This window comes from Mobula birostris, chromosome 15, assembly GCF_030028105.1.
Source record: "Mobula birostris isolate sMobBir1 chromosome 15, sMobBir1.hap1, whole genome shotgun sequence".
NCBI lineage: Eukaryota > Metazoa > Chordata > Chondrichthyes > Myliobatiformes > Myliobatidae > Mobula > Mobula birostris.
This window is the reverse complement of record NC_092384.1, coordinates 37,732,098-37,758,476: the sequence shown is the minus strand read 5'-3', so window position 1 is coordinate 37,758,476 and position 26,379 is coordinate 37,732,098. Positions and strand designations below refer to the sequence as shown.

The 26,379-nt window shown below is 37.6% G+C and overlaps 1 protein-coding gene across 1 annotated transcript; it reads right to left on the bottom strand.

Annotated features, from left to right (window-relative positions):
* Window positions 1–6,959: 6,959 nt before the first annotated feature.
* Window positions 6,960–26,353, bottom strand: LOC140210553 (nuclear receptor coactivator 5-like). Its single transcript, XM_072279603.1, has 10 exons — window positions 26,267–26,353; window positions 22,651–22,715; window positions 22,207–22,254; window positions 18,092–18,168; window positions 14,198–14,324; window positions 12,571–12,770; window positions 10,720–11,001; window positions 9,898–9,963; window positions 9,436–9,627; window positions 6,960–7,672 (listed from the first exon to the last, which is right to left on the bottom strand). Exons 2-10 carry the CDS (start codon window positions 22,707–22,709, stop codon window positions 7,632–7,634), a joined length of 1,092 nt encoding a protein of 363 aa, XP_072135704.1. The 5' UTR covers window positions 22,710–22,715; window positions 26,267–26,353; the 3' UTR covers window positions 6,960–7,631.
* Between the last annotated feature and the right edge of the window lie 26 nt (window positions 26,354–26,379).

Genomic DNA, 26,379 nt, shown 5'->3' with positions numbered 1-26,379 from the left:
ATATAGATGCAGATAATACAGATTTCTTACTGTAATTTATAGTTTTTTATTTTCAATGGACTCCTGCTGCAGCTGCAAAACATTATACTGTACATCATGACATATGCCAGATATATTAAAACTGATTCTGAATGTGAGGAAAAACTCTGCAGGTCAGGCAACATAGGCATACAGTTATACAGCACAGAAACAGGCCTTCTGTCCTGACAGGTCCATGTTCCTACTTCCTACTAGGACATCGTAGTTTTTCTGTGTTTAGCCCATAACTCTCCAAGCTCTTCCCCTCCATGTACCTGTCCAAAAGCTTCTTAAATGTGCAATAGTACTCACCTCACTCACTTCATCTGGCAGCTCATTCCAGGTGCTCACTACTCCCTGTGTAAAGCAGTTACCTTTCTAGTCTTCTAAATCTCTCCCATTTTATCTTGTATCTGTGCCCCCTAGTTTTCGGTTCCCCAATGGTGGGAAAATGACTATCAGTCTCCACCTTATCCAAACCTTTTGTGATTTTATAAACTTCTATGTCTTTCCAATAGCAGGCTGATCAAAACTGTACACAATACTCCAAATGCAGTCTCACCAGCAATTTATATAACTGTAACATTAAAAAACCTAAACCCAGAGCCCTGACTGATGAAGGCCAGCATGTTGAACACCGTTTTCACCACCCTGTCTACTCATGCAGGCATTTTCTGTGAACTGTGCACTTGCACTGCCAGGCTCCTCTGTTCCACAATGCTTGTCGCTGCCATGCCATTCGCTGTAAAAGTCCTACTTTGATTTGAATGTCCAAAATGCATCAGCTCACACAAAGTTGAAATCCTTTTCCCATTTGTCAGTCCAGCTCCCTAAATGATCAAGATTCTTTTGCTTCACAGATTCCTCTTCCACAAAACCATCCTTTCTCTTTTTATTTTTTTTCCAAGTGTCCTACTGTAACATCTTTAAATAACAGCTTCTGACATTTTCTCTGTGTCACTGTAGAGGGAATACATGTTGGTAGTAAGAAAGGAAAGAACAAGGGAGATCACAATACTAGGAGAGGTACAGGAACTAAAGGAATCCCATAATGTAAATACTTCAGTGCTCTGCTACAGGTTAGCAAGTCTGGAAGATAAAAACAAACTGAAATTATATCATTCTGGAGGGATAGAACTGAAAACCAGGGAAGTTACACTAACTCTGTATTAAACATTGGCTAGACTACATTTAGGAGAACTGCATGCAGAAATAGCAACACACAAAATTAGATTAGATTAGATTATGAGGACACTCAGTCCTCATTTATTGTCATTTAGAAATGCATGCATTAAGATGCTGGGGAACTCGACGAGTCAAGCAGCATCTATGGAGGGAAATAGACAGTCAACAATTCAGACTGAGACTCTTCATCAGAATTATATAATGATATAGAGGTATGAATAGGAAACAACAACTTCTCCCAGGCCATGAGACAACTGAACTCCTGTCACTATCCAAGTCTCATCATAATTGAAGTGCCAGAAGTGTTAATGCTTACTTTTAACTTGTGTCATAAATAGACCTTATTATATAAGTTCTTTCTGGTAATATTACTTTGTGTTAGTGTAAGTTACATGTACTGTGTTCTGCACCTTGGTCCGGAGGAACATTGATTTGTTTGGCGGCACAGTTAATGATTGAATGACAATAAACTTGAACTTGTAGCAGAAGGTATGCAGAGATTTATGAGCTGATACTGGAAGTGTATCTTTTTTAAAGACTAAATAATCATTTAAATCGATAAGTACAGACTAAAAGACCCAAACCTTAAAATGCATTGCAAATACAGTACTATATTTGGGGTTCTAACATTTAACTGTCATTCATTCTTTGGGGCATCCCTCTGTTTTCTTGGATGGTTGCGAAGAAAAAGAATTTCAGGATGTATATTGTATACATTTCTCAGACACTAAATGTACCCTTGAAACCCTCGAACTGAACTGAAAGCAAAATTTGAAGCATCATAAGATCAGAAAGTACTATTCACCACTAAAAGGAACATTTTGTTTATGCAACAGGCAAATCATTTAGTTTTTATTTTAATTATTTCCCACTTTTAATAGTCATTGAACACCACAGAACAGAAACACTCTCTTCAGCCCATGCTAAACTATTAATCTGCCTTGTCCCAATGACCTGCACCCAGACCATAGCCCTCCCATCCATGTACCTGTCCAACTTTCTCTTAAATGTTGAAATCAAACCCGCATCCACCACTTCCGCTGGCAACTCATTCCACACTCTCACCTCTTCTGAGTGAAGAGGTTCCCCCTTGTTCCCCTTAAACATTTTACTTTTCACCCATAACTGATGACCTCTAGTTCTAGTCTCAGCCAGGGGAAAAAGCCTGCGTGCATTTACCCTTTCTATACTCCTAATAATTTTGTATTTCTCTTTCATAATCTCTTCATTTTTCTGCACTTTAGGGGATAAAAGACCTAACCTATTCAATCTTTCCATATAGCTCAGGTCCGCCACTCCTGGCAATATCCTTGTAAATTTTCTCTGCACTCTTTCAATCTTATTGACATCTTTCCTGTAGGTTTGTGACCAAAACTGCACATAATACTCCAGATTAGGCTTCGCCAACATCTTAAACAACTTCAATTTAATAACCCAACTCCTGTACTCAGTACTCTGATTTATGAAGGTCAATGTGCCAAAAGCTTTCTTTATGACCCTATCTACCTGTGATACCACTTTCAAGGAATTATCGATCTGTATTCCCAGATGCTTCTGTTCTACTGCACTCCTCAGTGCCCTACCACTCACCATGTACATCATACCCTGGTTTGTCCTGCAAAAGTGCAACACCTGACTCCTGTTTGCAGTAAATCTCTTCTGCCATTTTTCCAGCTGCAAGGTTTGATAATCTTTCTCGCTGTCCACTCCACCCCCAATCTTAGTGTCAGCTGCAGATTTGCCAGTCCAGTTTACCATATTATCATCCAGATGCTTGATATGGATGACAAACAATGGACCCGGTGCTGAGCCCTGCAGCACATCACTAGTCATGGGCCTCCAGTCAGAGAGTAAACCGTACACTACCACTCTGGCTTCTCTCACAGAATGAACATCTAATCGATTTATTACCTCATCTTGAATGCCAATACCTTGATATTTCAGATTTTGCACTTTATCTTTTTAGAAGGGCTTGGAGAGAAATAAAATTTAATGCACACTTTAAGTCCTTAAGTTTTAACTTTCTTACTGGCCTTGAAAGAATTAAAACATGGTTCAGTCAATAAATCAATAACATGGGCTGAGGATTCTCTGAAGCACTAAAACTGTTTAAATAGAATTGTTTAAATATTGCACCCAGCCTTTGTATGCAACTGTTTTGTATACACATAGGTATTTTACAAAATCTGTCATCTGGTAACAAAATGGGCTGGATAATGCTCACCATTGGCTATGTCTTCCTCATGGGCCAGCTGGTATCTGACTTCAATGTTTCAATATGTGGGTGCTGAAGTTAAAAGGATCGAATAAGTTCACTAACCTTAAGTAAAAAAGTAAACAGTTGTTCCTTACACTTGTTATTAATGTTTGTAATTAATCTCCAGAAGCCCAATAAGTTTACTATTACCCTATGACATTTTAAATTAAAAAAGTCCTGATAAAGGATTTTGTCCCAAAATGTCTATAAATGCTGCCTGATCTTGTGAGTTCCTCCAGCACTTTGTATGTGTTCCTCAAAATTTCCAGCATCTGCAGAATATCTTATGCTTATCATGAAAAAAATCTTGTTATTTTAAAAAAGGCTATTTACAACTTGTTATCAAACAGACAGTGCATTCATAAAAGACTCCATGCAATATGGATAACACATTGGCTAAATACAGAGAGCAATGAATTAAAGACGTGTTTTTGAATTGGTGGTAAATTGAAGAGTCCCCAGATATCAGCATTAGGATCACTACTTTATTAATGATTTTGACTTAGCTATGCAGGGTATGGTTTCCAAATAAGCACTCAGCACGTTTCTTGGAAGATGCATGGAAATATAGACTTCTAGGAAATGTAATAAGCAGGTGGGATGGTTAACAGCCAAAATTTAAAACAGAGAAATGCAGTTTATGTTTTCAGCTGAAAGCATAATTCTAAGAACAATGCATAAGCAGAGACCTTTGGGAATAGAGGTGTAAATTTACTTAAAGTGAGAGCAGAATTCATGAACTTTCACAAAGCACTGTTTATACTATAGCCAAAATACTGTGTTTAGTTGCGTTTTTCACAAGATGTGAAGGCTTTGGAAATGGTCAGAAGAGATTTATCATGAAGGATTTTAAGAATTGCAGGGCTTCAATAGTGCAAATTTAAGTTAGTTGGTCATTGTAAATTATCCTGAGATTAGGCTAGGATTAAATCGGGGGATTGAACTCAAAGAGCGTATTCCACACTGTATCTCAATAAAATAAAATAAAGACAAAACTGGAGTTCATGTAAGTTGATGTTACTAGGAAATCTCACAGAGGTACTTAAAATTATGAATGGTATGGACAGAATTGATAGCGAGATATTTGTATGTCTTGGTAGAATCAGGTATAAGGGATGAATGAAGACAATCAGCACAAAGACCATCTAGTGATCTGAGGCATTTAAAAAAATAAACATCGTAATAAACGGCACAGATTAAACTACAACATTGAAAAGACCGCTGACAATTATCTGCAGAAGAATTTGTAGGGCCCTATAGGTCAGAGAATTAGAAGTAAATGGATTGCTCTTGCAAGGACTCTCATGGATGTAGCTTACTAAATAGTCTCCTTTCATGTTCTTATAATTCTGGGGTTCCACATCCCAGAGATGGGCCTCATAAGTTGGAGGACATTTGAACATGGAAACTTAGTTCACGTCTGGACCACCAAATATCAAACCACACTTCAGTCTTCTTCAGACAATTACTTTAAAGTACCTTTTGCTTCTCTTGACAACAAACAAAATTGAGGTCTTCTGATATGACTAAAATGCAACATTATTTTGATACATTTGTCCAATATTTTATCCATTATGTTTATATTTTTTAGTAAAGAGAACTTTGATATTGAGGAATAAATACAATAATCTAATTCCCCATTTCATCTTTTAAGCATGAATTGCAATCATAAACAAGAAATCCTGCAAATGCTGGAAATGCAAAGCAAAACACACAGAATTGTGGAGGAACTCAGCAGGTCTGACAGCATCCAAGGAAATGAACAAGCAGTGAACATTTCAGGCCAAAACCCTTCTTCAGGACTTCCTTATCAGTTAGAATTGCAGTCACATTGGTAAGGAACTCTTAAGAGTTTTGAAAATTTTCCAATCTCCTATGAATTAAAAAAACTGTACTTGGACACCAGTATTCAAATTATTATCAAAGTTAAGAGCACCTCCCTACTCCTTTAAAGCAATATTTTACAAAATTATGCTTGTCCTTGCTGAAACTTCATTATGATTTCATATTGATCACACAGTGATACAATGGATGGCAACAGTAATTCAAATGTCCTTAATATTTTCTTAACTTTAGGAGTATGGCAAAAAACTATTTTGCTAGTTGATATGTAAACTCTGACATTGTCCTTTTTTTAATTATTGCTGGACAACAACAAAAATTCTAACCACCCAACTTTTATACAGTATATAACAGAATATAGTTATTTACCCATAGGGGTTAAAGCATTCAGTTTGGACAATGATTTTAGCTTTATATTTGTTTAATCCAAGGGGAAAGGATGTTACTTACCTCACTGAAAGGATTTCCTAAAAAACATTGGATCCATATTTTTAAGCATCGAGGTTGAGAGTCAGGTGAAAAACCATAAAATGGGACAAGTGGTTAGATAATATTTAAAAGGAAATTATTTGAAACATGAGAAGCTCAATAATTATGAGCAAATAGTATTAAATAGCAGTGAGATAGTACAGTGAGTTTTTAACCACATACTGCATAGGTAACACAGATGGAGCATTTAATGAAACAGGGCTTCCCTTCCACCACCATCAATGCTGCCCTCACCCACGTCTTCATTTCTCACACATCTGCATCACCAGCACAACATGGATAGGGTATTCCTTGTCCTTACATATGAGGGGTGATTGATAAGTTCCTGGCCTAAAGTAGAAGCAGTCAATTTTAGAAAACCTAGCACATTTATTTTTCCTACATTTACACACTTAGTCCAGTGGTTGTGGGGCATACTTATTCCTTCTTTGTAGAAGTCGGTGTCTTGGACCTCCAGAAGTGGTCCACAGCAGGGATGATTAATAAGTTCGTGGCCTAAGGTGGAAGGAGACGAGTTATTAACTTCAAACTTTCTGCATTTTCACTCAGAGTTGAACTGCACGTGCATGTAACGAGAGCTGTGTAACTCATCTGGAAGTCCAAGACACTCTCGTTACCTGCCAGCCTGTACTCCTTCTGCTCCCATCCACCCACCTTCTTATTCTGAAGTCTGCCCCATTTCTTTTGAGTCCTGAATGAGGGTCATGATGCAAAACTTCGACAGTTTATTTCTCTCCGTAGATGCTGCCTGACCTGCTGAGTTCCTCCAGCATGTTGCGTATGTTGCTGCATTAAATACTTAAGCACGTTTGCAACTTTAGAACTCGGGAAGAATTTAAAGGATCAACAAAATATTGTTTGTTAATAAAGTGCAAGTGCAAGAAAACAAGAACCAACAGCACTGGATTACAAAAAGATTTTCTTCCTGCTTTAAATAAAACCTCAATGTGTGGCACCAAATAACTTACAGGTTTAAATAAAAGCATTAGGAAGAAAAGTGGAACCTTTATTCCATTTAAATAATGACTTTTTCTTCAGTTGTTACAAAAGACATCCCTTTAAAATAGTCTCACATTGTAACTCTGAAAACTCTGGTTTCTGAAATGGTTCTCTAGTTTCCCCTCTCCAGCAGCCCTTGAAAATAATTAGAAACTTCATTTAAGAGAGGTGTATTTCAATACATTAAATAAATTTAATTACTTTAATTGGAATCTACTGAACATATTGTTTCTCATCAAATTAATGCAGCACTGTTACAATGCTCAGTACAAAAAAGCAGTCAAGTTAACAGTTGTACAAATCTGGCCAAGATAATATTGTATGGTGATACTTGATCAATTTACTTTCATAGACATACTCACATGGAAGGAGTTTGTGTCCAAAGGCATTGTAGAGTACATTTTATGTCGCCATTTAAAAAAAATCACCATACAATAAAACTTTGTAAAAAGAGATTTTTAACAGAAGGGAAATTTTTGAACAAGCAATCCAACAAATGAAATAATAAACAACCATTGCAAAAGATACATTTATCAAAGGGATTTTCCCAACCTTTTCAAAACTATTCATGGCGACGTTGATAAATTACAAAAAAAATGGTCCTTGTACATGACACTGGCATACACCTTTAAAAGAAATTTGAACTTACAATGGGATCGTTCTAAAATGCTAAAATACTACAGTTTACAATTCACAGTCTGTGACTATTCATCAAAGTATCCCATGGTATTAGTACGGTATGGTGCTGTATACTTCTGGTGCTCTTCAAATAATGTTGTATTGAACATACAAACTCTATTCCAATGCAGTGTGCATTCCAATGCTTTCAAGTTGTTATTCTTTACTGCAACTGGAGTCTAGCACCTAATTTTAATGGATGACCTACAACAGAACAAAAGATGGTGCAAATTACATTAAATCAGTGATTTTCATTTAATCATTAATATACGATTATAATTTTTTGAGATCCAAGTCTGATCCCTGTAGCATCTACGTCTTGCAATTGCTAACCAGAATATGATTACTGACAATCCTTTTAAACTGAACTCTTACTGTCAGGGAATTTTCTTTAAACTTCTGTAATAATGCTTTCCACTAGATACCTATTGGTTTTCTGTTCATTATTTTAACCTGTTCTTTTTTATATTCCTCTATCCATCCCAAAGAACCAATTTCATTTTAGAATTTTCCCCTGGTTTCACTTCTAATTTTTTTAATTAATCTGATCATAGTCACATCTGTTTAACTATTCATTACTGTCTTCGGATTTGTATTTGCCTGCGCCCTCTGTCTAACTTCAAAAAAAGCATTGAAAATCTGAAATATGGCTCTTGGCACATGAAGAAACATTCATGTAGTATCTCATAATCACAAGTTATCTGGTCAGTACCACAAACAAGATGGAGTGCAAAAGTAGACATAGCTGGTGATGACTGTATAGCACTTCTCGTGAGAACGTATCTGAAGTACTACATGTAGTTAAGGAGACATACACTTGCATTGGAAGCAATTCAGAGAAATTCACTGCATTGTTTTTGGGAATGAAGGTACTGTCTTAGGAAGGAGGTTTATTGGGCTGGGTTTATTTTTGGAATTCAGAGAGACAAGTTGTGGGAATCTGATAAAAGTAGATACTGAAAAGACACTTCCCTTTATGAAGGACATCAGAAAATCTAGAACTAAGCATGCAGATTTGGATAATGGGATACGCCACTTAAAAAAAAGTTGAGGAAGAACTTATTCTCAGGAGATTAATGAATCTTCAGAATTCCCTACCCCAAAAGTAATAGTGCAGCCCAAGACATTAAATTAAAAATCAAAGCAAAGAGATAGAGATTATTGGCAATTCGAAAGGTAAAAGGGAACAGCAAGAAAATTAAGCTGAAGCCAAAATCAAGTCAGCCACAATCCTTTTCAATAGTAAGCACATCTGAGGGTTTGTTTGGCCTACTTCTGCTTCTCTTAATACTTTTAGTCCAAAGTGTTTAATGATGTACTTGTGAGGAATGCTAGCACATACAGCCATGTATTCATCACAAAACAATTTTCTTTTTGTAAAATCAATTGAGGACCAAGTTTTGGGTACAACACCAGGGGTTTCTCCAGTGGTTTTTAAAGATGCCATGCCAGTATTTAGATGCTCAGCAGAGACAAGAGGAGACTGCTTTAAAAATCTCATCTGAATCTGCAGCTGTGCAGTATCAGCAGTACCACAATGGAGTCTCAGCCTACATTTTTATCCTCAAATTTCTGGAGTGGGATGTGGACCCAAAACCCTCTGATTCAGGCTAGTATGCCGCAAAATGAACTGCAAAACTGACTGCAAAAGGGCATTGGTAGAGGAGACATTTCTTATAGAACTGTCTTTAAAAAGAGCTACATATTACAGAGGATATTGAAAAATACAAGAAATTTCACTGTTCCTGAATAAAATTAGCTTTTATTTAACATGCAACCATGAAAGTCATCTCTGCAATGCAAAGTTCAATAACCTGAGAAGTTGTGCTTAGAAAGAGAGATAACAAAGATGAAGCATTTTGAACTCATTTAAAGCTTTTTTTTTACCATTTTGCAGGCAACTGAGCATTACAAAATAATGAGTGGCAGACTGCTGAATGCATTAAGTTTTGGGGAAAAGTGCTAACCTGGAGCAGGCAGTAGAGCCCTAATTGGACGATCACCCAAAAGAGGCGTTTTTTTCTGAGAAAGAGGAGCATGGCCCAAAAGGGGAGGCCTGACTGGTGTTGGAAGGAGGGGCTTGGGCTTGCTGGAAGTTTGTGAAACACTGCCTACGTCATAGTAACTCTCAGTTCCAGTAGCTTGTTGAACAAGAGATGCTGGAAAATAAAGAAAACAACTTTAAAGCACAAAAATAAGACATACACTTAATTAAATTTTTAACCGCTAAAATTCTACTTCCTATCATCATGATCTTATTTATTCACAATTCCTTTCTTTGTGCACAGACTTCTTTTTGGAATTACTGGCAACACCTGAAGGCAAAGGCCAGTAATTTTATTTATATGTGATAAACAGATAATTTATCACTTGAATAAAATTTGTTAGGGTAGAACACAATATTGAAATCTTGAACTTTGCTCATTTACCTTCATGTGGCCATTGATAGGCTTCAGTTCTCTCTTCCTGATAGTTTTGCCAAGTATTGTTCACCTCTGTCAAGGCAAATATATCAGATTAAGAAAGTTACAACTTTAGAGTGCAGGTAAAAAAAAAGGCACAAATCAAGCTCTAGATCACAAAGTAAATGGATTCTTCTGTGTTGCACTACAAATAGAATGTTTAAACTCTGGCCCTGAGGCTACATGTGGTTAAGCACTTTGGCATTGACTTCCAAAGATGACAAAACTGAGTATTATTTGTGTTTATATTTCCTGGTTTGTCTGGCTTTATTTTTTTAGACTAGTGTTTTGGTTAAGCACGTCTTTTCATTAAGTAAAATATTAATGTTTAATTAGTTAACAAAACCGACTATCAACTTTAGATGATCCTCGTACAAAATTAATTATGTCTTTGACCTGCATGAAAAACCAGATGTTTCATCCGCAGCATTTCACCAATCTCCAATTCACAAGCATGCCTTCACATATAGCAATCTTTTAAGCTGATTATGTGTAATGAAACTGAATAAGGAGACCAGAACAACATAAATATTTAACGATATGAACCACAAAGATAGAGGAAGATTTTGAATCTTTTCATACATAAAAATGCAGAATTAGGCAAAAGAGAAGGCATGTGAGTCATCTATGGAATATTTCCATTAATACAATATTAAAAATTAAATAGTTTAAGCCAAGCCATCTTCAACATTAAAACACCCACAGTAAAAACTAATTTTAAAAAAGGAAAATTGCTTCTTCAATTACTTCATCAAAATGTCCCATGAAAACAGAAAATAATGAACCAACCAGCTTCAACATCCTCTTTTCGTTTGCTCAAGTACTCAATAACTGCTTGCAGCTCCTCGGCATAAAGATGTTTTCCATCACCAAGCAGAAATAGAAGATGTCGGATGGTGCTTGGCACAACATGACTTTCAGAGTAAGATTCACGATGAAGATAATCATCTGCCAAATTAGCCGCTTTGTGTGCAATTTCAAGTCGTTCTTTTTCCAAAGTTTCACCAAATATACGTTGATGTTCACGTGAAATCAGGTCCAAAGCGTCTTCCAAGGGCATATTACGATGTTCTGTTGAATAGAGGCAACTTTATTTTTGATCAAATATCTTTCTCTTCAGTGTACTTGGTAATAATGCACAACTAAGTTTTCAAGAATAGGCTCAGTTAGGTACAATTAACCACATACCATGACACAGATCATAAGACTCTTACCTAATTGACCATTATCTCATTTGACAAACCTTGCATAAATTATTTTTGAATTTCAGATCATTCATTGTGTGACACTGACTAACCCCAAAGTCAGTTGGCTCTGATCGGTTTACAGAATCCCTACATGGCCTGCAAAGTCACTTCACCTGACTACCAATATCGAGCAAACTTTCAATTACCTGGAACCAGGTTCAACTGATTCATTGGCCTTGCAGTGTTTGTAGTCTCCAGCTCAATAAGTTGCACCAACAAAACAGTCAGCATTTGTCAAAACTGTAGTATGAAATCAAGCAATCTCTTACGTATACACTTCAACATGGAGATCTAGATTTCACTGCTGCCTTGCTATTCCACAAATGCAATGATAAAGGTCTTTACTGATCAAGGTGAGAATATCCATTGTGAAATGTAGGTCTGCCTGTCTCACCATTAAAATATTTCAAAAACTTTGCTACAATTATATGAAATTAAGGAAATTAAGAATTAGAATACAGGCACTTCAATATTTCAATTTTTAGATATGATGTAAAATTTTAAACTGTGATTGAAGTCAAACTCATCTTAAAATCTAACTTTAAAAAGACAAACAAAAGAGCATACTGACTGTTTTAATTTTTTTTACCTCCTTTTAGAGCTGCTCGATATGAACGTAATAATTGAACAAATCAATTCATACTCATCTCTCAGGTGAAGTAAATTCCACTAAAATTTTCATCCTGTACCTGGAGAACAATTTCCCACCCTCAAAATAAAAATAAAATATCCATTACTAATCTTAATTCCATCATCAGGTAACCACCTGATTTGACAGTGCACCAAACTCTGGTGACTTGTGACTTGCTAGTTGTGTGCATGTACACAAAAATAAAATGCAAGGGATAGAGAATATTATATGGATTTATATCATGTTAGGTGATACGAATTTTCTGGCACTTAGAACCAGCATAGGAAAAGCAAGCCTGCTAATTTGGCTGGAGAAGAACTGCTCTAAAGGTGCAGCATGTATAAGACGATCTACATTCCCCCTCTGTACCCCCACCACAATCATTTGAATTTAGTTTAGTGCTTTGTTTATATTTGTGAATGGTTTAAATAATTTACTTACTAAAAATAATTATGACATTCTAAAAAATATTATTTAAATAACTTGTTTTGGATTACCTCTGCAGTTGGTCAATTTTTTTTTAATAAGCATAGCAGATGCACCACCAACAGCAAGCTCTGAGCCAATAGCTTTATGAGAAACTTTGCAACAAAGCCCCTTAAAAATATTGGCAATGGACACAACAATTGGATCAAGGGTAAAGCAATCCAGATTAAGAACATCAAGTCAAATATGACAAGATTTCAATATAATTTGGCGGCATCACTGGAAATGTACATCTCATGAATGCTAAGTGCATATTTATAGAAGCTGAAAATGTACCTTTGTGGCCAGCATACAAAATAATCACTGTGCAAGATGAAAGAGTCTGATGTTCTCCACTCACAACAACACAAAACGGGGAACCTTCTTCACGAACATCTTTCAGTGCAGTATCAAGAGCCAACTCTAACTTAAGATATAACAAATCCACGAGAAGGCCCAGTTCTTGTACTCGTCGTCCTACTAGTTTGGCATAATCCCTTAAAAATGAAACAAATTAATATTTTCTGGTTGGCTAGTCAAACAATGTAATACTGTAGTCTGAAGATGCTATGACTTCTCACACACAAGGTTTGGAAAAGACAGGCATAATCTAATTTTTCGCATAATAGATGCAAAAAAAAAAAGAGGATAACTTTAGCACCTACGCAGCAATCTGGATCTTATTCTATGACTAACTAATGAAAAACTGAGAATGAAGAATCCGAGTTTAAAAAAATAAAGCAGAATTTATCAGTTGTGTTAAATAGACACAAAAAATGGAACATTTGTGATAACAATCTTTGTACACCTTTAGAAAAAAGATTTCAATTTTCCACAGAGGATTTTTTACAATTTTGATCTTGTACACCTGAAACTGGAAAAGATCAGGCTCTACAATTATGCATTTTCACCAACTAACATTCTGCCACCCCACTATCCAATTCAAACCACAAAGCCTCTGGGAAATGTGTGAAGGAAAGAATTGAAATAAATTGAGCTTTGATTTATTTTAATACCTTAAAAGGCTGAAACAATGTATCAAGAATTCTATCCCTTAAAATGGCATGGTGATTTTATTTTGGTGCTCTAATATTCTTACAATCTTAAGACACATATATATAGCTAGAGCGGCTAAGACTTTTGCACTACTGTATTTGTCAACAGGGAGTGTGGAACAAGTTTGTAAACCTGGCAGAAGCAAAGGTTGCTGGGCGAGGGTGGAGCACCACAGGAGGGTTGTGGAACAGGTGGCAGAGTGCCAGGGGTGGGGTTGGTGCCAGTGCACACACCCAGCCCTGAAATACCAGGCCGGGTCACTTGATTCCAAACAATTAGTTTATTGATCATTACAGAATGCCTCTCTGGTGCTTCCTGCTCCTTTCCCTCTCCCATCCATGATTTCCCTCTGCCTGCCCCTTGCCCCTATCAGTCCACAATAGAGACCCACATTAGAATCATGTTTATGGTCACTCATATGTCATGAAATTTGTTTTTTTTAAAGAAACAGCAACAGTACAGAGCAATACATAAAATCACTACAGTACTGTGCAATATGGAAATTTTTATTCATACTCTTTTAGGTTATACCAGTGGTCCCCAACCACCGGGCCGCAAGGAAACAAAATGATTTGGCGATATGGACTGATATGAGTCAGCTGCACCTTTCCTCATTCCCTGTCACGCCCACTGTTGAACTTGAATGTACGTGACGTCCGCAAGAATATTGTCAATATTAAACCGGTCCACGGTGCGCAAAAGGTTGGGAACCCCTGGGTTATACAATATAATTTGCACTTAACATGCACATTAAGCTAGTTACATAAACTGCAACCAAGCATGAACTGTATGATGGGTTTGTAATTATTTTTGCCCTTCATCCAACAAAAATGTAAACAAAAGTAAAAAAATTCTGATAAAAAGTTACCCCTGTTGCTTGCTTAAGGCTATGACAACACAGTCAGCATGTTTTTCTTTATTGTAGTCATCTTCTAATTCTTTATAGAACTGTTGATAAAGCTCTTCTCGACGCCCATCATCTGGTCTGCAGGCTTCTTCAATGACCAAGAAAACACAATTACTTATTTTGAATGAGGGATTAAATCATTTTTATTCTATCCAACAATGCTTCAAGTATGCTTGCTTACCTCCTGGAGGGAAAAAATAAACTTAGCTTAAATTACTGCCATATTTAATAGTTTGTTATATATTACCTTTGAATAATGTGCTGCATTATTTGTTCAATTTAATTTCATATATAAATCATGAAAAATGTTTCTTCATTAACCTTTTTCAAGCAACTTTAAAGTAACGGTTAATTTCAAAACAACTTGCAATTTTTCCGGTCATACATCCTAATGCATTTTCTTCCCAACACAGTCAAGAAGTTTTAATAGAAATATTTAAAACTATGCATAGTCAATCTAAACATATATTGTAATTACATGACTGGACCACCAGGTGGCTCAGTGCACAGCTTAACAAACCAAAAATTTTTCAGAGAATCAGAACTTTATACAGGCACCTCTGCTAAAACACCTTTCCACATTGTTTACAGAACACAGAACAAGCCCTTCTGAGCCAGAAAGCTGAACCACCCAGTAACACACCTATTTAAAACTAACTTAATCACAGGACAATATACATTGACCAATTAACCTACTAACCAGTAGTCTTTGGACTGTAGGAGGAAACCAGAGCACCCAGAGGAAACCCATGCACTCATGGGGAGAACATACAAACTCGTTGCAAATGGCACCAGAATCGAACTCCAAATTCTGGAGCTATAATAGCGTTGTGCTAACCACTATGGTACTGTGGCAACTACCTGTATTGCTTGGGTTCCATTTTTCTTTCATTTTTAATTTTCATATATTTTGTTAAATTAATTTTAACCATTTGCTTGAATTTCCTCAAATAAATTCTTCTCTAATTACTCAAACCATTATTTCTAATTTTATTCGCTGTGAAAAGCCAACACTTGCATCTGCACAGAACACTACATATTTCATATTCATGTGCTATCCAAGATAAGTATAGCCTTTTCATAGAAAAATAATTTTAAGCAGCATGTAGCAGTGTATAGCTGCTGCATTTAGCTCTAGCAACCCAAGCTCAATTCCAATCTCCATTATGTCCATGTGGACTTTCAGCTTGTGACTGCTGGAGAAGTGATGTGAATATGGGGAGACCAGGTTAAGAGACTGGGTAAGTGAGCTAACCCTGTCTGAAAAGGAGCCATTCAGCTCTTCATAAGGAGAGATTGAAATAAGGAGGCTCAGCAATCTCAACCAATAGATAAAATGATATCTGCCCCCTACCACACTAAATCTTGACTGATAGTGGTGGGACAGTAAAAAGCCACCAGGAGACAGAGGAATTGACACATTCCAACCTCTCTCCCACTCCTGCACCCACGATCCCCAACTGTTGTTTTGGTCAAGATGATTTACTTCGTATGACATCAAGAATAGCTGAGAAAACTGGATAAAGCTAGACTATGTAATGCCCCAAATGACACCTCACATGCAGAACTCAAGACATTCAGTGCAGAGCTAGCCATGCCTCCAGCCAAGCTAATTCAGTGCAGTTACAACATTGTTACTGTGGAGGATTTTGGTCAACTGGGGTCAGGTGAATACCTCTGTGAGACTACAGAATTGTGTGTCTGTATTGCTTAATGCCTGAATCAGCAGAAAATCCTGGTGCTGCCCTCTAGCCTACTGCTGTAGACATAAGTAACCGTGATGTTGGCTGCTAGGTGTACACCTGTACACCACAAGGCGATGTGACTTCAGTGTTTTTCCTCTAGCTTGCTTAGAGCAGTACCAAATACGGAAAAGTTGAACAAACCATACCCTTCAGAATCAACCATAAAGAGGGTGCGTACACTGATTGTAAGCTGTGTCGCTCTCTCCAGAGGGACTGCTCCCTGTGTCACATAAATAGAGTCTCCTATAACAAATACCTGGGTCTGAGTCTTGTGTGGAAAAGGAAATTCCCTAACAGTTACCAACCCAACCAACTATTCACTAAAGATCAAGAAAAAATTGAATCTAGCCACTTACCACACATTACCACAAAAAAATGAAAGGCGGCAGAGTTATCAAGTAGTATTTATCTATAATTTTCTCAATACGCCCAGCTTAGCTTTTGCAGAACAACTCAGCTGACCTCATGATAATCCAAGTTCAAAAATGTGCCAGAGCTGAATTCCAGAAGAGAGGCAAGAGCAACTGCCCTTGACATAAGAGCAGCACTTGACAAGTGTGGGAATAAGTCATCTCAAATCTGCATTCAATGTACATCAAGGTAAAAAAAAAACACCATGGCCGAACTCATGTCTCACCTGAAAGTAAGTTTGGTTGTTGAATGTCCATTCTCTCAGTCTCAGGACTGAGTCTCAGCCTAACCACATGCAGTTGCTTCATTAATGGCTTCTTTTTCCATTACAAGGTCAGAACTGCAGACATACAGTGCAGATTGTGCATCTCCCCGGCAATGATGCAGTACATGCATTCTTATAGCAAGAATTTTGGCAGGGGTTAAAAAGAAGTAATGTTTATGCCAGAAATGTACCAGTCAATTAACTTTATGTGGGTTTCCTCCAGGTGCTCAAGTTTCCTTTCATTGCAAAGATGTACAGGTTAGGATTAGTAAGTTGTAAACATGCTATGTTGGAGCTAGTAGCGTGGCAACACTTGAAGACTGCCCAAGATTTGTTTTAATGCAAATGATGCATTTCACTGTATGTTTCAAGGCACATGTGACAAATGAAGCTAATCTTTAACCTTTACCCCTGACATTCGATGGCAGTGCCAGCAATCCCCCCTCCCCCCAACCAATACCCTGAAGGCCACTAGTACCACAGAAACAGGTCAGATGTTTGGGAACCTGGAGCAAATGACTCACCATCTGACAACACAGGGCCTTTACACCATTTATAAGACTCAAGTCAAACGTCTAATGACACTCTCTGAAAAAGGTCAGCTCCAACAATTATGATCAACGCCACCCAAAAAACAGCAGCCTGCTCAAACAAAAAATACAACCCACTCTAAACATTCATTCCTTTCATCAACAGCACGGTGTCTATAGAATGTGCCACATACACAGTGCACTGCTGTTACTTGTCTGCATGATTCTGAACGCACCACTTACAATAGTGGAAATGCTTTTGACACGTGGGAATACTAACATATGCAGGCTCCCTTTCAAATGACACACTACTCTGACTTCACAATTGTTATTGACTATAAACTTATCCAAGAGTACTTTGGGAGCATCCTCCCCCACCCCATATTAAAAACCATAGTGGTTCAAGGAACACAACTACCATAGTCTCAATGACAGTTAAGTTTTACTAGCAAAACCCAGATTCCGAGAGCAAAATAACTGAATTTCACCTGATCTCTCAAACCCTGAACTTGTATTCAGCCACTAGGTGAATACAGCTTCTGCCATAGCACATCTTTCACCATAATAGGAATACAGTACTAGTACTCTGACCCAAGGTTAATATTTGGCATATTAAAATCTTCTATCTGTAATTATATAACTACTCAAATGCACGTGACCAAGCAGATAAGCGAACACAGAAGATAAGGAGTGGTTACATGGAGAAATTATGAGAGAACATTGGTTTAAGGTGGGGTGTGTTAAATGTAGTAGTAGTATAGATTCCTACATCTTGTTTAAACTACCACCCGACCCTTTCCATCATCCTAATGCCTCCTCCAATTATTCCTTTGCTAATTATTAATTTTCCATCCAATACTTTTAGCATGCTACAAATAGGTAGATGCATAATAGTTAATCGTACCACTCCAGGTGTAGTTGTAATCCTCCGCAGTGTAACCTTCAGGATAACCACCATAATATTCCACAACTTCATTCGTTCTAAAAGAGGACAGAAGTAGGATAAATTCCAGCGCTATAAAATGAGGTTACACTTATCTAATGAAATCAAAAATATGCACAACCTTTGAAGTTAACTAATGATATTGCAAGAAAGCCAATGTAAATAAGAAAGCTGTCAATGCAAGCTTTTCAACAATCTCTAAGGCATTTCCATTCTCTTCAGCAACAAGTGCTTACCATACAGATGAATCTGAAAATTTGAGAGATCAAGGGGGTCAAACATTTGTTTAACTTTTGGATATTTTAAGACTGGGAATGGGTGAACAGCAGCAGCAAAGAGCAAATACGTTGATCACTATATCTGGGTCCAGAGAAAATCAACCGCAACATACTACAATCAAGAGGGGATATCAATCACATGGCTGTGCACTTCCTTGAACAATTAATCAGAATGAAGAATAATCTCCACAAGTGTTACCTAATCCAGCTGGCATTTCCAGCATTATCTGTTTTATTTTGATTTCCAGAACCTGCAGCTTTTTGTTTTTGAAACCATGAAGTACAAGTTCGTACAGAAAGGGGCATGTGAAACTTTGAGCCAAGAGATAAACAAAATAGCAAGTTTACAAAGAATTGGAATGAGTAATATATACAGGGTCATCTGCCAAGTCAACATTTGTCAGGCACCAAGACTTACCAAGTTGTTAAGCGTTAACATGCTACAACAACCTGTGGAGAATTGTGTACAGGTCTATGGCATATAAGACCAGTGATCCAGAGCCATTCAAGAAGCCCAGGGACAACCTATTGAAGACTGTCGTGATGGCACAAAGGCAATTCCATGTGAAGTTAGAAGCACAATTGTATGCATGCCAGCTGTGGCAGGGTTTGCATGCCATTACTTCCTACAAGGTGAAACCTAACAATATAATTGGCAGTAATGCTTCACTAAAGTATGAGCTCAATGCTTTTAGTACATGCTTTGTATTGGAGAATAAAACTACACTTGTGCAAATGCCTACAGTATCTGGTGATCTCTGTCTCGCAGGAGGAAGTCAAAGCATCCTTCAAGGGGGTGAATCCTCACAAGCCGGTCAGCAGTGGAGAGAGTGAGCGTTTTCAAGTTCCTTGGTGCCAACTTCTCAGAGGATCTATTCTGGACTCACTATATTGTTGCAATGACAATGAAGGCATTCCAGCAGCTGTACTACACAAGGTGTTTGTGGAGATCTGGTATGTCACATCAAAGATGCTAGCAAATTTCTAAAGATGTACAGTGGAGAGTGTTCTGATTGACTCCATCACTGCCTGGTAGAGGTGCCAATCCACAAGATCATATGGGGCTTCAGAGGTTTTTGACAGCAACCACAAGCCTCCCCACCATCAAGGATAATTTTCAAAGGCTGTACCTCAAGAAGGTGGCACCAATCATTAAAGACCCAGAACATGCATTTCTCATTGCTACCAACAGGGAGAGGTGCATGAAGCTGAAGACCCCAACTCAACATTTTAGTAACAGCTTCTTTCCCTCTGCCATCAGTCAATGAACACGACCTCACGTTCCTCTTGCAAGCTATATTTATTTTGATTGTAACTTACAGTAATTTGTAATGCCTGCACTGTACTGCTGCCTCAAACAAATTTTGTGCAGTACAGTGCAGGCATAACAATAAGTTTCGCAACTTATTCAGGGACAATAATTCTGCTTCGAGACAATTAAGTTGTAACTTCACCTGACACCCTGGGGAAGCATGATTAGCAATTTCACATTTCATGACTGAGAAAACAACTACACTTAGAGGATCAAGGAAAGTATGACTGTAACCTCATGACTCTATTTATCCCAATGTTGCAATGGCAACCTCAGCTTTAGTTTTAATTAAGGGATAAATTATGGAAAAGATATATTAAGACAAAGACAGTCAGTTCAAACCTGTAAGTATCAACTCAATCAAAGGTAATTGTCTCTTTCTGGATTGTGCTGATGTTAAGAAGGTGCTTTGAAAAACAAACCCTACTTCTTAGGTCAACTGTTTCCATTATTTTAAGTAAGACCAACTGCATGGCAAGTATTAAAAAAAATCCGCTGATGGTGACGTTTTGCCTAACCTAGATAGAAATGATTTGATAATTTTGTTGTCGACCAGTATCTATGCTGTTTTAAGTGCCTGAAACGGATTCTGTCCACAATTTTATAACTGTTATTTCATTTTCTTGCAGAAATTATACTTTATTTATTGAAAGATGCTTCAGTTTCTTAACATATCATTAATGGGTTAAACTGCCTTGTTTTATACCAAGAGATAATTGGCTGACAGTGCTAATAATTGCGTAAAACACTAATTATGGATTGCATTGCTTTAGCCACTGTTGTGTAAGGGAGGAAAAATGACTCACAGCAATATACTGTAAAGCAGAGTCTGAGAAAACAGTCTATTCAACAAAGCATAGAAAACAGCAGCTACAGCAATTACTCTGAGAGCAAGAGAACTCCATCAAAATGCAGTGAGCAGCAGTTTGCCATGAATTAATTAATATGCATTTTACACGCTTTAGTCATTTTAGAACAGGGTGTTTATCAATTTTAGATGATGTGAATATTCCAATATTCCCAAACTGATTCAGAATCAGAATAAAATTTATTCTGACTGTCTTATATGATGTGAAAAATTGCTTTTCATCAGCAATACAATACAAAGACACAAAACTATAAATTTACAAATTAAATAAGTGCAAGAAAATGAATAGTGAGAGTGTTCATACACCATTCAGAAATCTGATTGTAGAGGGAAAGAAGCAGTTCTTAAATTGTTGAGTATGAGTCTTCACGCTCCTGTATATCTCAAAGTGTTGATACTAATACCAGATCCCTTCGATAAGTATTCATAATGAAGAAATGTCTGGAATTCATGGTATTAATGATATAAAACTATCAACAGTGATCATTATTACTCTATAAAACTGACAGAAGTTTCCAACATGTGTAGAAATTCACATTGCTGAAAAGTTGTCACAACAATGTGCATTACTTCGATTGTTGCTAAGGCAAGCAACACAGAATCAGCGAATAGATGTGAATTTTTTTGTTAAGTTGCCATCCTTGATGTTAAAAGCAAAATGCAATGTTCATGAGGTTATTTGTGATTTTAACAGCATTCTTCAATTAGTAAGCTGTGCTCTCAGACCTGAAAAGCTAACATTATATGTGTGGGAATCCCAACTCCTTCCGAACGATAATCTCGATGAGCACACCCCCCCACACTAGTGCGTCATGCAAGAATGCTTTGATCTGATTGTCTGATCATAGCTTCCACAAAAGGTAACTAACAGTTACATGCAGCAGGAAAGGGAAAATTCATGCCACTCAAGATTGCTGTCCAGATTTTCCTAAGCTTATGGCAAATGTCGTCTCTTTATCAATTGAAAAATCATGGCCAAGGTGGCTCTTCACTCCTGATTATTAGGCAGTTTCAGTAGTGATTGACATATTTGCAGGCGTGACAAGCCACAGATTTCTAGCAAAGCACCTGCCATTATTAAAATCAAATTGTTGAGACTGGAAAATACACAAGGCTTTTCTAACAGGTGTTTACAGAAACAAAACATAATTTGCAGTGCTGTCAAAACTGACTAGAATACAGAAAAAGACTATCTTTTTAGTACCACAGTTAGATAAAAATGGATAAACTTTTTGTTAAGCATGAAACTGCAGATTCAAGAAATCCAAAATTAAAAAAAGAAAATATTGGAAATTTCAGGTAGGACTATATTTGGAGTAGGCGTACTCAACCTTTTGTTATGCCATGGACCATACCATTAAGGCCAACCAGTGTATGGAAACAGGGTCAGCAACAAAGTTATTGTTTGGATATTGTTGCAACAATTAGTTATGATGTCCTTATTTGCAGCCAGCACTAATACAAAGGCTCTGGCAGAAAAGAGAAAGATTCACATTCTACTTAGTGGAAATTCAAGATGCCAATTTGATGCAGGAAACCTGTTCTTCCATTTCCACCCCTTGTGTTCCAAATTCAAAATAATCTTTATCCCATTATTTCTTAAGTTGTTTTCACATACCTTTGCAAAGCTTCTCTGGGAACATTGTATTCTGCAGCTACATATGTACTGAGGGAGAGAAGGAAAACAGAATGAGTCAATTTCCAGGACTTGGTCTGAAACGATCTTAATATACTCGTTCTACGCACTGCCTAAAGGTGTAAAACAAAGGATATGTAATCAACAAAAACCATGCTAAAAATGGTCAACATTTATTTGTCTCTACCCAGTGGGTCAGTGGTTTTCAGTCAGAACATCTAATGTACACTTTTACTCCAAAGGAAACTAGCAACATTTTAAATGGTGGGATTTCTATTTTAGGTTGTTCAAGCAACAAGAAGTTTCATTAACTTCCAAAAACTGAAGCAAATAGGCAATTGAAAAAAAAACTCCAAAACTAAAGGAATGCAGACTTTTATACAGATTTTTCAGGAAAAGTAGGTAATATTTTTAAACCTTCCTTACGTTCCATCTGCGCTGAGTTTGTGTGTTGGGGCCACCCTAGGCTTTATCCAAGTAGCCATCTTAACCTACAAAAAGAAATATCGAGGAAGCATTACTTAAATGTCTTTACTTTAATAGCATCAAGTAATAAATTACCTGTTTGCATATATTGGTTGGAATTTTTCAGAGTCCTAGATCTTTCCTTTGCCCCTTTACATTCCATCAACACTACAATTCTAAAGAAGAGGTATTTTAAATCAAAAGGAAATGGAGCCATTAGTAGGATGTTAAACAGCGCAATGTTCTCACAAATTTTACAAATTAAACAATACAAAGAAAATTAATTAGCATCACACAAGCTAATCTTCAACACTAACTACAAAAATATAGTAACTGGACTAGCTGATGCTAAAATTTTACAACTCCAAACAGCGCTTTTCAAATAAAAAACTCCATAATTTTGTTACTACAAAGAAAAGCTGAATATCACCATGCAAATGTTCTGTAACTGTATTCAAATCTCTGAATAATAAATTAATTAAAATTTTCGGTTCCAACTCATCCAGTTGCATTGCTCCAATTTCACACAAAACAGCCTTGTGTCACATTTCAGCTGGACTATCAGTTAAGTTGCCACAGTTCTCTTTAATTACCGACCAAAATTTTTTCCTATTCCAAGTAAATGGAATTTTTTAATATAGGAACAGATTGCTTCTACAACAATGTTGCAAATTCAGTTAGTGACTTTATATGTTGAGCTGACCATATATGATGGAGAAACTGCCTCAGAGCTCCAGGAACTAGGGTTTGATTGGCATTTGTGAGGAGCTTGCACGTCCACCTTGCGATTGTGGATTTCCTCCAGGTGCACCAATTTCTTCCCACATCGTAAAGACTAATGGAATGTTTCTGCACAGACTAGAAGGGCTGAATGGCCTGATTTCTGTACTGTAGTTTTCTGGTTGTATGGTTCTATATGCTGCTCTGGCTACAATAAATACCCCGTAATGTAAGTTCATGGCAAAAGGAATCAAAGGGGAGTTGTGGGCAATTAAAGACTAAAGGGACAAATATGAGCATATGGCCAACAGTATTCCAAATCTGTTCCAACTATACCTGTACTCCTTTCAATAATTTTGAAAAGTCTTTCGTTCACCACCTGGTATGATTACTATATGTTCATGTTCTATGCGTTGCCTGAACCCACGTGTCTGTGATGCTAATATTAGCAAGTTTTTACTGTACCTAACTTCAGCATTCCTGTGCATTTGACACACTAAACTTGACTTGAAGTAGAGTTCAATTATGTTACAGATGTTGAAATATCTAATGTTCAAGCTAATTTCTTTCATGAACTTGCTGCATATTCCTTCCACTTTCCCAACTTTTATTCCCATTACGCTGCACCGCACATGAACTCATTGAAGGGTTAGCTGTCAAAAGAGTGAGCAGCTTCAAGTTCCTGGCACTAACATCTCAAATGATCTATCCTGGACCCAACATATCAATAAGAGTGCACATCAGCAGCTGTTCTTCATCAGGAGTATTTGGAGATTTGGTATATCACTAAAGACTCTAACAAATATGTACAATGGAGAGCATTTTGACCGGTTACGTCACCGCACAGTATGGAGGCTCCAATGCACAGGATCAGAAGAGGTTCCAGAGGGCTGGAGACTCAGCCAGTTCCATCCCGGGCACCAGCCTCCCCACCATCAAGGAAATCCTTCAAAGACCGTGGCTCAGGAACATGGCATCCATGATTAAACATTCAGGGACATGCCCTCTTCTCATTATTTCCATCAGGGAGGTGGTACAGGAGCCCAAATTCATACATTTAACATTTTAGAAACAGCTTCTTTCCCTTTGCCAGATTTCAGAATGATCCATGTACCCACCATTCCTCTTTTGCACAACTTACTAGTCACAGAAGGATTCTCTTTTTTTTTTAGAAGCTTTAGCACGATACATCATAATACGCCAAGAGTAAGTTTTCAAAGCAGATTGGATTCAGTAATATAAAAAGAATGGAGCCGTTCGAGAAACACGTCTACTCCATGCAATGCCAGTAGGAGGACATTTTTTATTGTAATTTAATAGTAACTTTTTATGTCTTGCACTGTACTGCTGCCACAAAACAAATTTCACAACATACGTCAGCGAAAACGAATGTAATTCTGATTTTGTATTTAAATACATATGCGAACATACCACACATATTAGAAGTGGAAGCTATTTTTAAATTAGATGAATAGATCCATTTTATAAAAGCCCACTAACTGTATAGTAGACCCCATCCAATGTCACAATCCAGTTACTTTGAATGACACAAATGCACAATGGCCACATACACTCTTGTAAATGATTACTCTCCTCATGCACCTGGGCGGCAAGTGGTGAAAGGGATCCAGCTGCACCCTCATTCTGTTTCCTACCAAAAGACTACCTAGACAATCTGTAACGACTCCACAAAAGCAAATAAGAAAATGCAGCAAATCTAAAATAAAAATGGAAAACATTGCAGTGGACTCAGAACAAATGAAACATTGTAACATCTAGAAAATTACCTCTAAAGTTTCTCTTCAAAAATGGAAAACCAACAAACTGACATAACAATGTCACGTATACAACATGGTGATTGTGAAATTTGACTCAACAGCACAACTCCAAGGCTGCAAAGTACACTGTCGAAATAAAGTTATGCAACAGCAAATAAAATAACTGCATCCACAAGAGCTCACCTTCTAAAAACCTAAATATGATACCCTTCCCAATCAGCACCGTCAACTCTTCTTAATACTGCTCATAGTGACTTGAAACGATTAAAAGTGATGACAGACAGCTTACCCGTTCTGGCAAATCTGACTGTCCTACTGAAAAGCTAACCATTTTTATTTTAATGACTGTAAATTTTACAGCTATAAAACTCGAAGCATTAGATGGTGCATAATGGGGCCAGCATAGATCAGTATAAACGGTGGGGGCAGGTTTGATGTCCTAGTCATCCTGCAGAACTTCAAAACAATTGCTCCTATTTCACCTGATTTAGTAACTATTCCGGATTTGGTCTCCCAAAGAAAAGTCCCGAACTTGGGAACCTGTTGATAATTATATAAACAGTGTCATAAATAGTCTTAAGAAAAACCTATTTTTCTAATCCATCTTGATAAAAACAACTAGTTCTAGTTAAGTTTAAAAATGACAGCGGCTGAAAATCGCTATCTCACAACACGGGTTTAGGAAGAGCGACATGTCACTTGCTGTGAGCAAATTCACCAACATTGAATTAGAGGTCTGACGAAGCAACGAACACCGACGTTGGATGAAGGGCCACGAACAGACTGTGGGGAGAGTTTGTGGGCGAGGAAAAGCTGGCCGATCCGACCCGGCGACGTGGGGCCGGGGAGAGTGGGATGCCTCCTACGACGACAAACGATAACAGCAACTAGGCCGCGCCGCCATGTAAAGCAACAAAGGGAGATTCACGGCCCAAGCACAGGTCGAGATCGCGCACAACGAGCCGTGAAGGAACCTAAGCACCCACAGTTCATCAGGTAGGAGGCGGCGACTCCATCCCACGGGCGCTGTTGAAGCAGAAAAGTCCGGAGTGGAGAAGGAAAACCAAACCATAACTCACCTCTCTGAGCTGCCTTTCCCTCGCTGCTAACCTGCACCGGAACCAGAAACACAAGCACGCACTGGCGCTCTCCGCCAATCAGGATGCCCCTTCCATCGTGGACGCTGCCGCTG

What these genes read in the sequence shown, in the direction of transcription:
- LOC140210553 (XM_072279603.1), bottom strand. Translation starts at nt 22,709, where the DNA reads ATGGCTACTTGGATAAAGCCTAGGGTGGCCCCAACACACAAACTCAGC. An exon ending in CCCAGAGAAGCTTTGCAAAG is followed by an intron (nt 18,169 to 22,206) that starts GTATGTGAAAAC and finishes GTCCTCTTTTAG; the next exon opens with AACGAATGAAGTTGTGGAAT. An exon ending in TTTGTATGCTGGCCACAAAG is followed by an intron (nt 11,002 to 12,570) that starts GTACATTTTCAG and finishes TCTATTCAACAG; the next exon opens with AACATCGTAATATGCCCTTG.